This window comes from Myxine glutinosa, chromosome 4 (assembly GCF_964187855.1).
Source record: "Myxine glutinosa chromosome 4, kmMyxGlut1.1, whole genome shotgun sequence".
Taxonomy (NCBI): Eukaryota; Metazoa; Chordata; class Myxini; order Myxiniformes; family Myxinidae; genus Myxine; species Myxine glutinosa.
This window is the reverse complement of record NC_136264.1, coordinates 119521348-119539150: the sequence shown is the minus strand read 5'-3', so window position 1 is coordinate 119539150 and position 17803 is coordinate 119521348. Positions and strand designations below refer to the sequence as shown.

Genomic DNA, 17803 nt, shown 5'->3' with positions numbered 1-17803 from the left:
AGAGCGTGTGATGGGGTGTGGACCAGAAGAGTGCACACCCGTGGACGTTACGGAGTACGTAACGGGAGAGTGTACGCGAGGGTGTGCGATGGCCAATTGTGTTACGGAGTGTGTAACAGGAAAGTGTGCGGTAAAGGAGTGTGTGGAGGAAAAGTGTGTAAGGGTGTGTATGGGGGGAGCTGGAGCGCCGCGTTGTGCGAGTGAGGAATGGGTCGCGTGGGGTAAGAACGCGACCCGAGCATCGACACAGACCGGGGTAGTGTTTAGCGCGACGTACAGCCGACGTGAGCCCTCGGTGTGTGGTGTGCTTTGTGTGCTGCGGAGATCGTTGCCGCGGCGGTCTCGCAAGGATCGGCGTGCACGATTCGTGCCGGGCCCCGCCCTGTATGGTCGGTGCCGCGCCTTGGCGGGAAAGGCGATCAGCACGGTTCCAGGGGGGGTAGGAGAGGTCGGATTCTCGCCCCCTGGTGGCTGCGGTGCTCTGACCGTGGGCGGTTGGGCCATCGTGCATGGGACCGCAAGGCTCCACGCAGAGATGGCGCCTTGAACCTTGGCCCAAGCATGCCTCCTCCCATGAATCGAAAATGCCGGCCGGACCCAACCTACAGTAGACCAACCACCCGCATGCATCGCTCGGCTTTTCGAAGCCGAGCTGTGAAAATGTATTTCCGCACCGAGAGGCTCGTAGTACAGTGGACGATTAGCGATAGTGTTGGCGAATGGTACCCTGCGTGGGGGAGTGGTGGTTTCGCCATTCCTCACATGAAATTGGGGCGCATGAGTGTTAGATTATGGGGTGGCAGTGTAAACTAGCCGAAGGCGGGCTCGGTTAATTGTTAGGGATTTAGAGATGACAGTAGGAACAAGATTTAAGTAGGGACATGGTACAGGTAGAGGGGACGTAGTTAGAGTATGTGGATGATAATGACGAGGAAGTGCTCAGTGTAAGGGAAGACGGGGAAGCACGAGTTTTAGGGGAAGTAGTCAGTTAGATGATGCTGTGTGTGTGAGGATGAGCTTGAGCAAATGAGGAATTGAATGAGAATCACTGTGTGTATTGAGCTTGACCAAATGAAGAATTGGTTGGGAATAACCAGGATAGAGGGGTCAATATATGGTTGAACCCCAAATAAATTGATACAAAAGGTTTTTCAATGGATTCTGGTACCAGTGGGCATGCTAAATAACATACTAAAAATCTAGTAACATCTGACTTCCGGAAAGGGGTCATTTTCAAGATGGCGTCCAAGATGGCCCCGGGAGCTTAAAATGGCCATATCTCAATTATTATTCAATCTAGAAAGGTGGTTTTGGTGTCTAACCCCAGGTTTTAGGGCCCAAGGAATCCAATTGAATCAATAAAATTACCATCAGTTAATTATTTATTGACAAGTCCAAGATGGCATCCCAAGGTGACATCCTGATCCACTAAAATGGCTCTGTCGAATAGTAGTCAACCTCGAGAGATATTTTCAGTGTGTATACCTAGGTTTAAGGCACCCAGGAAATCATCAAAATTACTTAAATAAGCACAAAGTAATCAGGTAATCCAGTAAGCCAGGTTTACCAGCCCATTAGGCATTTGTTGTCTTATACAGTTAGTCGCTATTCATCGTCATCCTCCGACTCACCAGCTAATGAACCAAGTGTGTGTTTCAGATTGGAGATAAGAGTGTAATGTGTCTACACCACTGCCACCTGTGACTCCAGTCCACAGTATTCAGTGATCATTACAGACAAAGGTTTGTACAAAGCTTGAGAGGTTATGGCAAGGGTCAGACTATTTTATATTGGGGAGGGGGGGGGGGGGGGGGGGACTGAAAAATCTGACAAACAATTTATTTTCATCTCAAAAGGAATAAGTATATTATTTGGTACATGTATGCATAAACAAAATCCATATTTTTTAGACATTTCCAAAAGAAATGTACACTTGTAATGCTCCAGACAGTCTCTTGAAGGTCATTCATTGTAACTGCTCCACTGCCTGCAAGACACTCCGCTGCTCTTGTAGACGATATGGACTACCATGTACTACTGCCTGTGGACCGTGCCAACCTGAAGAATGTGACAATCCACATAACAAGTTTCTTCCAGAGGAGTCGGAGAATGACGATGAATAGCGACTAACTGTTTCAGACAACAAATGCCTAATGGGCTGGTAAACCTGGCTTACTGGATTACCTGATTACTTTGTGCTTATTTAAGTAATTTTGATGATTTCCTGGGTGCCTTAAACCTAGGTATACACACTGAAAAAATCTCTCTAGGTTGACTACTATTCGACAGAGCCATTTTAGTGGATCAGGATGTCACCTTGGGATGCCATCTTGGACTTGTCAATAAATAATTAACTGATGGTAATTTTATTGATTCAATTGGATTCCTTGGGCCCTAAAACCTGGGGTTAGACACCAAAACCACCTTTCTAGGTTGAATAATAATTGAGATATGGCCATTTTAAGCTCCCGGCAGCCATCATGGACGCCATCTTGAAAATGACCCCTTTCCGGAAGTCAGATGTTACTAGATTTTTAGTATGTTATTTAGCATGCCCAATGGTACCAGAATCCATTGAAAAACCTTTTGTATCAATTTCTTTGGGGTTAGGTGAGTTTTTTTCATATATTGACCCTACTATAGAGGGTTCGTGATCACGTGTCCCGTGTGCGGTGTATAACACTGGTACCTCGCTAATATTTTAGTTTTATAAATGTAACAATGAAAAACAAGGCATTTCCCGAGACATGATATTTCTGCTGAGATTATTTGATCCCACGTAACATTATCACGCATAACGCCGACACTGAGGCAAATGTGTCTAGCGGCTCCGCCCCCATCAAGCTGATTGACAGCCACGCCTAGCCCAGTCCTATTCTTTTACATTGGAATGTCGTTTTCCGGACTTTTCATGGAATCCTTTCAAGCTACAAGAATTACAATACCAAAGGATGTTGCAGGAAGTAAAACCCTGTTGAATGGTAGCAGAATCATTGCCATTGATAGAGGCAGCTCGGAAAATGGCGTCTGAAGAAGATTATTATTAATATTAATTTTATTATTATTATTATTATTATTATTATGAACAAGAAGATGAATTCCTGGGTTTGAGCGATCCCGATACTTCGCTTTTTCCATGGTCTGGAGAACTGAAAAGTGATCCCTGCCTCGACAATCAGCTGAACAGACCAGGTACTCAGGTAGGCTCTCCTATGTAGCCTAAGCGAGTTTTTGAAGATATCCACCTTTAGTTTTGTATGTAGCAGATGGGAGCGACGTTTTTTCCCATCCCTACATGGAGAGTACTAGCGTACTCTCTGATATACAAGTAAAGAGTGAAATAGGTTGAAATTTATCAATCCATACATTTTATCAACATTTACTCCTGTTTTGATCATATAGGTTGTGCCGAATTATTGTACTATTATGAAAAAAAACTCAATTTTTGCCAATTTTGTGATTCTGCTCAAAGACACTAAGGGGTTAATCCCAAAACCTGTGGACCTATCTAGCATCATTTGATTACTAGAAATTTGTCAAATAGCAGTCTAAAATTTGTGTCATTTTGATTAATTTATGTTCATTGGTTTGGTTACAGTAAGGCTATTTATACCCAAAACCCTTAGATTTTTACCTACTCTTCCAAGCATGACCTTTTGACCCCTAAATCTGCACTCTGTGACCCCATCAATATAATTTCCCAACGCACTTGTAGCCCACTCTAAACCCTTTATTATGATATCTAAAATGTTGGTATATAGCAATGGGCACATTGTGAAACAATCTATTATATATCCTCTACCCCTAATTTTTGGGCCAAATTCCGTCACATGGCAAAGTTATAAATCCAGCTCGATGACAACTTTCGCAAGTTTTTTACCCAGCATGCCTCCCTAAACATGTGTCCCATGGTCCAATCTACCAGAAAACACACAAGAAAAAGTATGTTCTTTCATGACTACCCCCTCCCAGATTCTTGGCACCCGTACCACATGTACTTATTCTGAAGACTGTGTGTGGTAAGGTGCTCGACGAACTCTCCAGTTAAAGTCTTACCTCGCAGATTCGGTGCAGATGCTCGAGCCATTACTTGACCAGGGTTTGAACCACAGACCTCCCGGACTTAAAGCGCACTAAACATTATTTACACCACCAATGCCGGTTTGTACCCATTGGGACGTCAGTTCATTTGAAAACAGAGTTGAGATCTTAATTCATCAAAATGTTAATTGGTGAGGAATCAAAACAAAGTGGTCACGTAGAGGTCACAATTTAACTTGCCGTTGGAGGAGTGACTTTGTTGAGGAGTGCTCCAAAAGTTGTAGGATTAGGTTAAGATAAGAGGTCATGGTCGATTGTTTTCGAAAATGTGAGTCCGATATTTGCGATATGAATTGATGTGCTGCATCCATGTCCTTTCGATCCCCCCCTACCCCTGGACCTTAGGCTCCTACCAGTCGCTAGCGCTCTTGGTGCCCGGGTCATCTGTGGCAGGGTGCCCGGGCTGGTGCCCCGACAGCGAGCGCTCTGCCAGAGTCGCCCCGATGCCTTCTTGCTGCTCGCGGAGGGAGCGCAGCTTGGCCTTGCCGAGTGTCGCTTCCAGTTCCGCTACGGCCGCTGGAATTGCTCTCTGCCCGCGTACCCCGCAGGTGTTTTCGGGCCTGAGTTGCGAATCGGTGGGTGGCATCGTGCGGTGGGGTTACTTGAATACGTGTGATGGATCTGCATTTGTATAAACACACACCACAGAACTTGGGTGTGAATAAAGAACATGTTTAACACAAATAAATAAATAACTTGTGCACGGTTCGACAGGTTCAAATATTAAATTAGAAAGCTATCTGAAAATGCAAAGCCCGCCGGCGTCCATTTTTATTTAGACGTCTTCTTCTTCTTCTTCCATTTTCTCAAAATAACGAAAGCAGTTAAAACGTCTCCTGACTTGTCCATCTTTAGTTACACATCGTAACCCACAACTTCCAAGTGAAAAACAAATTCCAGAAAATTAATAAAAAATACAAAACTAGATATCTTAGTTGGTTAAGTGCACACCCCCCCCCCACCCCCCCTTAAAATAGCAATATTGTAAACTAGAAAGCATCTGAAAATGCAAAGCCCGTCAGCATCCATTTGTATTCAGACGTCTTCTTCTTTTTCTGTATGCTCAAAATAACGAAAACAGCTTAAAAACAAATACAAAATGAAAATTGATAATTTTATGCAGCCTTGATCTTTGAGCTTTAGATATTTTAAAAAAATCAGCTTCTAGCTTTTGGCTGGTGAACCAATTCTTTGACCTGCAAATTCTTAAAATTTCAGGTCAATTGGAAGAAAATTGACGATTTCATGCAACCTGATTTCATGCAACCTTCACCTTTTGATCTAAAAAAAAAATCGGCTTCTAGCTTTTGATTGGTGAACTAATTTAGTGACCCAATATGCAAATTTTTTTTATTCTAGGTCAATTGGGTGAACCTTGATGATTTTATGTGATGCTGACCTTTGACCTTTTGACAAAAGTATTAATTTACCTTCTCCATATCATGATAAAGCTTTGGTGAAAATTTGATGACAATAGCTGAAATGGGAAAAAAGTTATGGCCTGGACAGACACACACACAGACAGACACATATATGTGATTACCAAACCACGTCTCCTGCTGTACAGAGGACGGGCTAATTAGCTCGGGTGTTACCAATCACCTTCAAAACAAGACACCAAGTTAATTAGCCTCCACCTGTGTTAAATTGTAGTGATTCGGATTATTTCAGAATAAAATCAGCTGCTCCTGTAGGTTTCCTCTGCTGATGATTTTATGGATTTCACATCACAGCAAAGACTCAACCATGAGCACCAAGGAGCTTTCAAAAGACGTCTAGGATAAAGTTGTGGAAAGGTACAGATCGGGGGATGGGTATAAAAACATTTCAAAGGCATTGAATATCCCTTGGAGCACAGTCAAGACAATCATTAAGAAATTGAAGGCATATGTTACCACCAAGACGGTGCCGAGATCAGGCCACCCCTCCAAACTGGATGACCAAGCAAAGAAGAGACTGGTCAGAGAGGCCACTAAGAGGCGAAAGTCAACTTTAAAAGAGCTTTTGCCTTTATGGCAAAGACTGGTCACTGTGTACATGTGACAACAACATCCCAAGCACTCCACAAGTGTGGCCTGTAAGATAGGGTGGCAAGAAGAAAGCCATTACTCAAAAGTCCACCTTTAGTCCCATTTGAGGTATGCAAAAAACCTCTCCGGAGATTCTTAAGCCATGTGGCAAAAAGTTTGGTGGTCTGGTGAAACTAAGATGGAACTTTTGGCCTAAATGCAAAACGTTACGTTTGGCGCAAACCCAACACAGCACATCACCCAAAGAACACCATCCCTACTGTGAAGCATGGTGGTGGCAGCATTATGTTATGGGGATGTTTCTCATCAGCAGGGATTGGGGCACTTGATAGGATCAAAGGGAAAACAAAAACACAGAAAAATCCTAGAGAAAAACCTGCTACCCTCTGCAAGAAAGCTGAAATTGGGACAGAAGTTCACCTTTCAGCATAACAACCCGAAGCACACAGCCAAAGCTACACCAGAGTGGCTAAGGAACAAAAAGATAAATGTCCTTGAGTGGTCCAGTCAGAGCCCCAACCTACATCCAATCGAAAATCTGTGGCATGACTTGAAGATTGCTGTCCATCAACGCTCCCCACACAACTTGACTGAGCTTGAACAGAAGAATTGGGCAAATATTGCCCAATCAAGGTGTGCAAAGTTGGTAGAGACCTATCCCAACAGACACAGCTGTAATTTCTATCAGAGGTGCATCCACCAAGTATTAACTCATGGGGGTGGACACTTATCCAACCAAGATATTCTAGTTTTGTATTTTTTAAATTACATTTCAGAAATTTGTAGAATTTGTTTTTTACTTGGACGTTGTGGGTAATGATGTGTAAATAAAGGTGGAAAAAGTCTGATTTAACTCCAGGCTACAAGGCAACAAAAGGTGAAAATTTGCCATTCTTCGTCGGCAAAATGATCGGCAGAGGCATAAAGACCGCTGGGCCAATCCACACCAAATTTTGCATTTGTGCTGGGGGTACCCAGGGTCAGGTCGTGGGCACATCCCCTAATTCTCTGTTTGTGTGTGTACATGAAAATGAAGAAACTGACCTCAAACAAGGAAATTCGTCCATTTGGCTCATCATTGCAATGGTGCACTCTTTGGTTAATTTTTGCTATGGCTTTATAAACATCAATCTTCTTGATGGTTTACTAAAGTTTAAATCACCCGATTTTGATTGAGTGACCCAGCTTGGGTGGGTAATCAGCGTTGCACGGGATAAAAGTACGTTGGGGTTCTGGCACATGTTGTTCATTGAAAACATTGAAATCTTATCAATATTTTGAAGGGTTTGTGTGTTTGTTTGTACGTTATTCTTTCACGGCCAAACTATAGCACCCCAACATTTGGGTGTATGTACAGTCCTTCAGAATCTGTGCAAGGTTTTGAGCTATCACACATTGGACTTTTGGAGACCACCAAAGGTCGCAATAAAGTGTATATTGGGATGTGGCAAAAGGTAACCACCACGAGGGGAATAACTCCTTAGTTTTTCAATGTCCAACACGTCTCAAAACCATAACTGATCGATTCATACCCTGTTCAATGTGAGGTACACATGTTTACATGAGAAAATATTCCATTCTACTATAACTACTATCTATATAATAATAGCGTAAGGACTCGACTTTGTTATCCCTTTTACGCTGCACCCAGTGACCCGATGCCCACGGCACTAATGGATTTACGATCTACGAACCGCGCTCTTTGTTTATCACGTACAGCCATACTCGAAAAATCTGAATTAGCCGACGTTGGGGTCCAAAAGCATCCGATTAACTGCCGATACGACGCCATCTTACGACACCATCGTATTGGCGTCTGCTGGGCGAAGGCGAAGCAAGCCGTCCGCTGATTGGACAGGAGAAGGCGAAAGCAAGCCGTCCACTGAGTGGACAATCCAGAGCATGCATTTGTGCCGGTGTCGGCGATTGTTGTTCATATACGCACTCTTCATTCTCATCTTTCTTCCTAACTCTTACTCGGACAAGCAAATCCCCTATGCCATCCATAATGATACACTCTATCCATACACCACATCCTCCCTTCCGTGGATGTTCCACGGGTTTGGGCTAGTATAAAGGATTTCTTCCAAATTCCCCTTTGCTTTTGTCTTGCATTAACTTTTTTTTATCAGATTGTTTTTGTTACTTGCAAGATAAACCAAATATATTTTTCCTGCTCGATTTAAAGGATGATTTTTGGTCAGTGCTCCCATAGCATTTTAATGCATTCCAAATTGCCTTGAGATGATGAAGAATAAACTAGAATGGCACTCGGGAGAGCACATACCTCCACCAGGCTGAATAGTTTGTATTTCACTGGTAGGCCGGATCTACATCTGGACATGAACCAAAATCTAATCAGCTTATTCTTGTCATATAACCAACTTATCCACCGAGTTTTGCCATAATCCGTGCACTACGTTTTTAAATATCATGCTATATAGACCTTTGGGTACATTTGTTTTATTGTTTTTGGCCCCATCAGTCAATGGTAAACAATCACTTAAAAAATGAAAAATTATCGTATCCGGATCTGGATCTCCATCAAAATCGAATTGATTCGTCCTCGGCACACACCCAACCTGTCCACCAAGTTTCGTCCGAATCCATCCATAACCTTTTGAGATATTGTGCCATATATTGGTTTTAGCCTGATCGCTCAATGGTGAAGATTCACTAAAAAAATTCTCTGCTCCAGCTCTGGATTTGAATCTTCAACAAAATTGAATCAGTTCTTCTCAACCAGACAGGACCAGAATAGAACAGATCAGAGCGGCACAGATCAGAGCATGCGGCATAGACCAGATCAGAGCAGCACAGATCAGAGTGGCACAGACCAGATCAGAGTGGCATATACCAGATCAGAGTGGCATAGACCAGATCAGAGTGGCATAGACCAGATCAGAGTGGCATAGACCAGAATAGAACAGATCAGAGCAGCACAGACCCGACTGGAGCGGCACAGATCAGAGCAGAGCAGCATAGACCAGAATAGAACAGATCAGAGCGGCACAGATCAGATCAGAGCAGCATAGACCAGAATAGAACAGATCAGAGCGGCACAGACCCGACTGGAGCAGCACAGATCAGAGCAGAGCAGCATAGACCTGATCAGAGCAGCATAGACCAGAATAGAACAGATCAGAGCGGCACAGATCAGAGCAGAGCAGCATAGACCAGACCAGGCTAGACGATTAAACCCCATTGAAAGTCATTATTGAGAAAGCAGGACTTTTACCAACAATTTGATGACATGGTAATTCTCCTGTGCCAGGGTTTCCCAAAGCTACAATCAAAAGTGAACATCATGCCTCCAGCAGGATTTGAACCCACAATTTATTGGATAGCAGTGATAAGAATGACTGTGCAATGTGGTCACAACCTGCGACAAAAGATTGGGAAACACGCATTTAAAGCATTCTTAAAAGATGAACAGCGTGATTAGGAAACACATTTAATGCGCTATTAAAAAAATAATCACACCAGTGTCCAAAGGAAGCGGTTCAATTTGGCATTTTTATATGAAATAGGCAAGGCCTATAAACGAATGAAACCCATCAGAATTACCCTTTATAACCCATTAGAAGTACCCTTTAGAACGCATTAAATTACCATTTAGAACTCTCTAGAATTACACTTTAGGATTAAATACGGTGGGTTAGAAAGGTTATTCTTCTTCATTTTTGACGGATGGATGGAAGGATGGACATAGCCAAATATTGAAGCGGCTTCACCGCTTAAAAATTAACTTGACACCTTCTATCCATGTCACCCTCCCCACGGTTATATCAGAACGAGCCGATTCGTCACGTGATCACGGATTGCTTAATGCCAATGTGGAGCTGTTGAAAAATTATTTAACTCTATTTTTTTAGTAATTGTGTAACGTAACGGCTTGATTACCATGCATTCTAGCGTACCTGCATTCTGATGGGCTTGATTAAACATTACGACATATGATTAGATTTTTCGGGGTCGCTCATCATCAATAACACTTGACCCAAATAAAGCCAATGGAAATCTGACGCAACAAACCTGGGCAGTGTATAATCAGCACAGGCCTTATGTGTTAGGCCCACCAGAAAACATGATGGCGGCCATATTATTTTGTCTCGGTGCTATGGTGGTTGGAGTCAAGCGACAGATGAGGCAGACAGATGAGGCAGATGAGGCAGATGAGGCGACAGAGCTCTGACCAATGGGTGCACATTTCAAAAATCGAACCCGAACAAGAACCCCAACAGCAATGCGAAGCGCTTGTAGACCTGCGACAAATAGCAAATTGTACAAACAGACTTACTGTTTTAAAATTGGGACGACAAGATATAGTGGGCATGACCCCCAATCTGAGCATAAAATATCAGCAATAATTGCAATAAGTGCAATAAGGGTGGCTTTGTCAAGTCAGATGATTCGGTGTTTTTGGTGCTTTGTGCTTCTGATCTCACTTAAATCTCCTTCGTAGAGGCAGAACATTCCTTTGGGTACATTAGAGTGATATTCAACCACAAAATACACGAGTCCTCAACTATAAAAGTGTTCGAAAGAATACACAGCTGGATATTTGACACCATCCTATTGGTCTTTTACCTAATTTAAAAAAGCTAACCATGCACCAATCCCAAATGATCATACATACACATGATAAATGGAGACTTTACATTGACTTTATTGCAGCTGAAGTGAAATAATAGAACCAAAATGAAAAAATACAGCACATTATGCAATCTGATTCGTGAAACACTAGTTCAAAGATGAACGGATGACATCCATCTTGAAAGTGACCCATCACTACAGACAGTTTCTCTCAAGGGTTAATTCAATTTCAATTGGGCAAAAATACTTTTCTGATGGGATAATAACTCCATCCTAGATGTACTACACTTTCACGAGAGTCAGCTTAAACTTTGGTCACCAACACGATTTGGAAAAGTAGGGACAATCAAACATTAGGGCGGGAGGGCGGAAATTCTGATATATCATTTAGATCGGGATATTTTGGTCAATTTTTATCAAAAACTTTTCACATGTATGAAGCGAAAAAAAATTGGACAAAATATTACGCTATTTTACGTCATCTCAACCAATCAAAGGTGCCGATTGCACTCTCAGCATTGGGAAATATCGGGATTCAGACAAAATGGCGGCTCGTAGGACATATAGATTGTGGTCGGAAATGCAAAGCAAGAGTTTAAAAAGACCCTTTTCATGTGCTTTTTCTCAAGACTGCCTGTGGTAAGTAAGGTGTTCTATAAACTCTACTTTAGAAAGAAATAATGAAACGACATTGGTTGTACAAATCCAAATGTCAATACTTCTGAGGTACTTTGGTTCCAAAAAAAAGAAGATAGCCATTACTAAATTTCAACAGCATGACAGGGGCTCAAACTCAGGACCCTAAGATCTCAAGCCAGCGACCTTAACCGTTAAGCCAACACCAGGCTTAAAGGGGCACGGACATGAGTATAGACATCAAATGCTTAAGATTAATTAATTGTAGCAACAAAAAAGATTACCGGTAAGTTTGGCGCAAAAATTGTTGCTCTAGCATGCGTGAATCGTGAGATATCCGAGTTTAAAAATGCCAATAGTAGACGATTTCTCTTGCGCCGGCCAGCATCTGGTGATGACTATCATCATCATCGTGACGTCATCGGAGGAAGCTGATGTGACTGCGCAATAGTAAACAATGGCAGACACCGACTCCGATAGTTGCGTAAGTCTGGATATCAGCGATATTTCTGACCAATCTGATGCGGAAAATGAAGAGAAAGTTAATAATCTTGGGGAATCACACTCGATTCTCCCATACAGATTCGAACCATACCGTCAAGAGAGTGAAGAAGAGAAATCGTCGGACACAGACACAACAGCGATCGATTTTGATCTCAGGCGCCTCCAAAATACAGAATGGTATTCATTTTTATGTCTCTTTTTTAATTGAAAAAGTTTCTTTTTCTGGTCAATGGAAAACATAACTAATATTTAATTAATGTTCGGTGCCGTGAGGCAAGAAATGGATAGAAACACAGAAACGAAATACGACTTTATTGACTTAGTGCAGCACTGCAGGTGTATCAGTTGTAATTGTATCATTATAGCACTCTCTATAATGCAAGCAATCTCTGTGTGTATGTCTGTGACCGCTGTTTCTCGACAACCACTGGTCCGATCTAAGTGAAACTTGCCAGGTATATTGCTGGGGACCTGAGGATGTGCCTTTTCAAGGTTTGCTATTAATCGGACAAGTGGTTACCAAGTTATGGCCATTTATTTAGCAAACACATACGTTTTGTACGTGAACGAAGGAACAGCGAAGGACGAGAGCGAAGGAACGGCGAAGGACGAGAGCGAAGACCGAAGGAGCGATGCAAGTTTTAATTTTTCTTTGCACGTACGGTCAAGCGACAGCGAAGGAACCGTGTGTGTTTGTTGTTTCTGCCTCGCGGTTTGAAAATTGAATACTTGGCCATTAAAACTAATTTGCGATTAATCGTAACTGCGATATGCGAACTTCCGGACAGTGAGGCCTTATTTTTGGTACGTACGTCAATGTACGTATGTCCACGTACTTAACTCCCCGCACGTACGGGCACGCACTAGCAGCAGCCACACAACGACTGGGCATGATTCCAACTGATCGTAACGAAAACAAAGCGATGTTCTGATTGTCACGAAGCCAACAAGGCTTTAAGAACGAAAAACCGGGTTACTTCGCAAACGTCATTTCCAGTTTGCGGTTTTGACAAAACTGATTTTGCTTGTTCGGCGATATTTTGACAAATTCTAATAAAACCGCGAAGATATTTGTGAAATGAACTCAATAGAAGTGTTTAAGATATGTTTATGTTTCGAAATCTGCAAAGTTGTTTTGGTCGTGTCCGTTCTCCTTTAAGGGTCAGGAAAAGCAAGGCCACAGAGGGTATAAACAGTGGGGCAACGGTTGGAAACAAGATGCAAGGGAATTCATAAACAGGAAAGGGGAGAAGAGGTAACGCAGCAGCCTGCAAGTAAGAGGGTTGGTTAGGTCGGAGTTAATGGAGGTAGAAAAAAGGATGATGACACGAGATGGTAGTGCATGGCGTGCTTGAAGTGCTGGAGTTAGGAGTGGGATAGAACAACCTCAGGAAGGTGTTTCCACAGACAGAAGTGATGAACGCAAGAGTCAGCCTGAGTTTCAGTTCAACAAGGAGGAAATTAGTAGGAGAAGTTGTACATTCTCAGGTTGTTCGATGGATGAGACAGCTTGACTTTAGGGGAGGTGATGAAAGACAGAACCACCAGATTACAGATATCTGTCATTCTCTTCACACCCCAACTTCCCGCTGCCTTCAACATATCTCCCACAACTCCCGTCGGCCCTCCCGCTTTTCTACTCTTCATTGCTTTTATCGCTTCCTCAACTTCCTTCTCAGTTATCTTTTCTGCCGGTCCTAAAACTGGGTTACTCTCTATGTTGCCATCCCATTCATTTTCTGCATTCAACAGTATTTCCATATATCTTTTCCATCTTCCTTTAATTCCATTTGGGTCCACAACGATTTGTCCCACTTCATCCTTCAAGCAACTCACCCCCATCACATCACACCACTCTTTCGCTATCTGCTTTGCAATCCTGAATACCGCTCTCGGACCCTCTTCCGAATCCAAGCGTTCTCCGAACATTTTCCGACATGCCTCCTGCGCCTTTGCTACCTCTTTCTTTGCAGCCTTCTTGGCTGCCTTATAACTTTCATGCTCTGCCTTTTCTGCCCCCGTACCCTTAGTCTTCTGCCACTCCTTGAACTTCTTGCTCTTCTCGTCAATCCTCTTTCCAACTTCATCATCCCACCACCATGTTTCCGAGTGCCTCGGTGGTCCTTTAGTCCATCCACATACCTCACCAACGGCTCCCAACAGACTATCTTTCATTGACATGCAACCACTTTCAAGCTCAACCACATCATCCTCTGCTATACTCTCTGTTAATGCCTCCCTCACTGTCATCTCTTTCAACCTCCACACCTTCATTCTCGATTGGTACTTCACCCGCCGAGCTCTCCTCGCACCTTTCACCCTTATGTCGCAGACAACCAAGTGGTGCTGTGAAACAGCCTCCTCACCCGGGATCACCTTTGTGTCCCTGAGGTGCCCCCTATCGTGCCTCCGCACCATCAGGTAGTCAACAGTTGTCGTCGACCCACCTGACGTGTATGTAACAAGCTTGTTATCCTCTTTCTGGAAGTGAGTATTACAAATCAATAAACCAGCTCCATCAGCAAACTCCAAAATCCTTTCACCTTCTCCATTCCTCACACCATATCCGTAACCCCCATGAACTCCCTCAAAACCGTCCATACTCCTTTCCACATGTCCATTTAGGTCTCCTCCTACCACAACAACTTCATAATCTTTCACGTTTTCCATCAGCTTCTCTATCGCACACCAGAACTTGCCCCTCTCTCTCTTCATCGCTCCGACCGACCTGCGGAGCATATCCCGAGATGACGTTCACTAAGAGCTTTCCAATCATTTTCACCATCATCAACCTTTCACTCACTCTAGTCACACTCACCACACTGTCTACAAACTCCTCAGAAAACAGGATACCAAGACCATGCACACCTTCTGGGCACCCTTGCCACACAAACTTGTATTTCTGTCCCTGCCTACCCTTCACCATTCTCACACCACTTCCCTTCCATCTTGTCTCCTGCACACAACATATGTTCACTCTTCTTTTGACCAATACTTCCATCACTTCTCCTGATCTCCCTGTCATTGTCCCTACATTCCATGTCCCAAACCTCAGAAACCGATCTCCACGTCGGGCATCAGACGTTTCGTTGTCATAAATGGAGTGATTTCCACCCTTGCTTCTAACGGGTTCCCCACCTTGAGTTTTGACGAAAGGCAGTGAGGTCCCCCACAGGGTACTTCGGGCTGTACCCTGCCCATATGTAAATGTACTTGTCATGGTTCCCATTTTGAGGCAATGTTTTATGGCTGGATGCCCTTCCTGACGCCAACCCTTTTTAATTGCCTCTTAAGGCAGGGATACGGTGTACCTATTCTAAACAGGGGTACACACCGGTTTCACATAATGATACAAGGACGTGTCTAATTCTTATCAAGAAAGGGTATTAATAAAACTAGCAACGGTACCTGCCCTACGGTCGGGGCTTCAATTGGGAGGCCGAAATGAAAAGGTAAAATATCAGATATTGAAGGCTTTTATTTTATTTTAAATGATTTATATAAACATCCGTTAAATCATATCATACGCAAATCATCAACATCTAAACAGTATTTGTAGAATTTCAATAAAAGCCACATCACTGTTCATATCGGTAAATATTATTCCATTGTGTTTGGAAAAACTGGAAAATTGGGGAAAAAATGGAAAAACAATAGTCATTTTGTCATTTTACTCCAGGACGTCCCAGGATTACCCACCAAAAATTTCGTTGCGATCGGTTCAGCCGTTTTTGCGGTACCTGGGAACAGACGGACAGCCATTTGGTGAATTATAGTAAGATAAAACAAAAAATCCCAATGAAAAGCCTGGAAAGTTTAACTGGAAAGCAAGCCAAAGTGATCTCCCCCCTATCTTTGTCTCACTTTTTTTTTTTTTACAACAGGGAGTCGTGAAGCTGCTTTCCTGCACGCAGTGTTGGCGGCTGCTGTGGCACACACCATCACGGTGTCGTGCAGCAGAGGAAACCTCAGCGAGTGCAGTTGTGACCGACGCAAACAAGGATATGTGGGCAGTTCTACAGGGCTCGGAGGAGGACACTTGATGGAGGACGAAGACCGGTGGCGGTGGGGTGGCTGCTCAGCGGATCTTCGGTACGGACTCGACTTTTCACGTCACTTTGTGGATGCGCGCGAGATCCGACAAAGCGCACGGACGCTGATGAACCTGCACAACAATGCCGTCGGACGCAAGGTAGGTATCGAACTAAACATTGAGATCCATACACAATTCCACTTTGTGCATCAAAAATGAAAAATCTAGGCGAAATAGAATTGAGAAACATCATCAGAAAATGAGAGGGTTACGATTTCAAAGGGAAATTGAAATAGCCTGATTCAAATATATTTGGTTGATAAAAATGCACAATTGATATTCAAAACAAAGCATCGCTCAACCTGAAAGCAGGTAGACATTAAGGTGAAGACAGGGGGCAGAGATCAATTGGAAAATGAAGTTCAAAGATACTTTTTTTGGGGGCAGCAGGTTCTTCAAGAAAGGATGCGCCTCGAGTGCAAATGCCACGGCGTCTCGGGGTCTTGTGCGACCAAGACCTGCTGGAGCACACTGCCGCCATTCCGTGACATTGGCTTTGCCCTCAAGCGAAAATTTCACGGTGCCGCACTGGTCGAGCCGGTACGTGCCCGCCGTCACCGTCGCCCCACATTCTTAAAACTGGTCCGTGTCCCAGGTGGTGGCGGCTACCGGAAGCCTTCGCCCTCTGAGCTCGTGTTTCTCGAGCAGTCTCCCAACTATTGTGAAAGTGATGCTGCAGCAGGGAGCGCGGGGACCCAGGGACGACCCTGTAACCGCTCGTCCCCACTCGCCGGTGGTTGTGAGTTGCTGTGCTGTGGCCGTGGATACAACACGCATATTGCGGCACAAGCCTGGAGATGTCACTGCAAGTTCCACTGGTGCTGCTTCGTACGCTGCAGTGCGTGCCACAAGCATGCCGAGGTGTTCACCTGCAAATAAGTGTGGCAATATCCTTTTTATTCATCGGCTTTACTTTCCATCCATTGTGGGGCTTTTGCACATTAAAAAAAGAAGATTCTAGCATCAACTTCACTTCAGATCAGGACTTTGGCTCCTCAATGGTTTTCTGTAAGTACAATATCCATACACCACCATTTAGAAGCCATTTGTAATAAATATAATATATATGCACAGATACACACTGCATTACCAAAAGTATGCGGACACCCCTTCTAATTAGTGGATTTGGCTTTTTCAGCCACACCCATTGCTGACAGGTATATGCAATCTCCATAGACAAACATTGGCAGTAGAACGGGCCGTACGGAAGAGCTCAGTGACTTTCAACTTGGCACCGTCACAGGATGCCACCTTTCCAACAAGTCAGTTCGTCAAATTTCTGCCCTGCTAGAGCTGCCCCGGTCAACTGAGTGCTGTTATTGTGCAGTGGAAAGGTATAGGAGCAACAACAGCTCAGCCGCGAAGTGGTAGGCCACACAAACTCACAGAACAGGACCATCGAGTGCTGAAGTGTGTAAAAATCGTCTGTCCTCAGTTGCAACACTCACTACCAAGTTCCAAACTGCCTCTGGAAGCAACGTCAGCACAACAACTGTTTGTCGGGAGCTTCATGAGGTGGGTTCCATGGCCGAGTAGCCGCACACAAACCGAGGATCACCATGCGCAATGCCAATCGTCGGCTGGAGTGGTGTAAAGCTCACCGCCATTGGACTCTGGAGCAGTGGAAACACGTTCCCTGGAGTGATGAATCACGCTTCACCATCTGGCAGTGCGACGGACGAACCTGGGTTTGGCGGATGCCAGGAGAATGCTACCTGCCCAAATGCATAGTGCCAACTATAAAGTTTGGTGGAGAAGGAATAATGGTCTGGGGATGTTGTTCATAGTTCAGGCTCGGCCCCTTAGTTCCAGTGAAGGGAAATCTTAACGTTATAGCATACAA

At 43.9% G+C, this 17803-nt stretch overlaps 2 protein-coding genes across 9 annotated transcripts in view; one reads left to right on the top strand and one right to left on the bottom strand.

Moving 5' to 3' along the window:
* The window catches only part of ATXN10 (ataxin 10), a 216792-nt gene that overhangs the window by 64756 nt on the left and 134233 nt on the right, over positions 1–17803 (bottom strand). For 3 of the 8 annotated variants that reach the window (XR_013623138.1, XR_013623137.1, XM_068113267.2), the window contains one exon: positions 10779–16829. The exons of 1 other annotated variant lie outside the window; for it this stretch is intronic. The gene's annotated coding sequence lies outside the window, so the exon portion shown is untranslated. Of the gene's footprint in view, positions 1–10778; positions 16830–17803 lie in introns of those variants that run through there. 4 more of the 8 variants (XR_010984061.2, XR_010984062.2, XR_010984063.2 and 1 more) reach the window with 4 other exon arrangements.
* LOC137425949 (protein Wnt-7b-like) lies at positions 4394–17017 on the top strand (the record flags this gene model as incomplete). Its single annotated transcript, XM_068114667.2, has 3 exons — positions 4394–4676; positions 15752–16059; positions 16351–17017. Coding segments are annotated over 3 exons (1080 nt in total), but the record flags the coding sequence as incomplete, so codon positions are not given.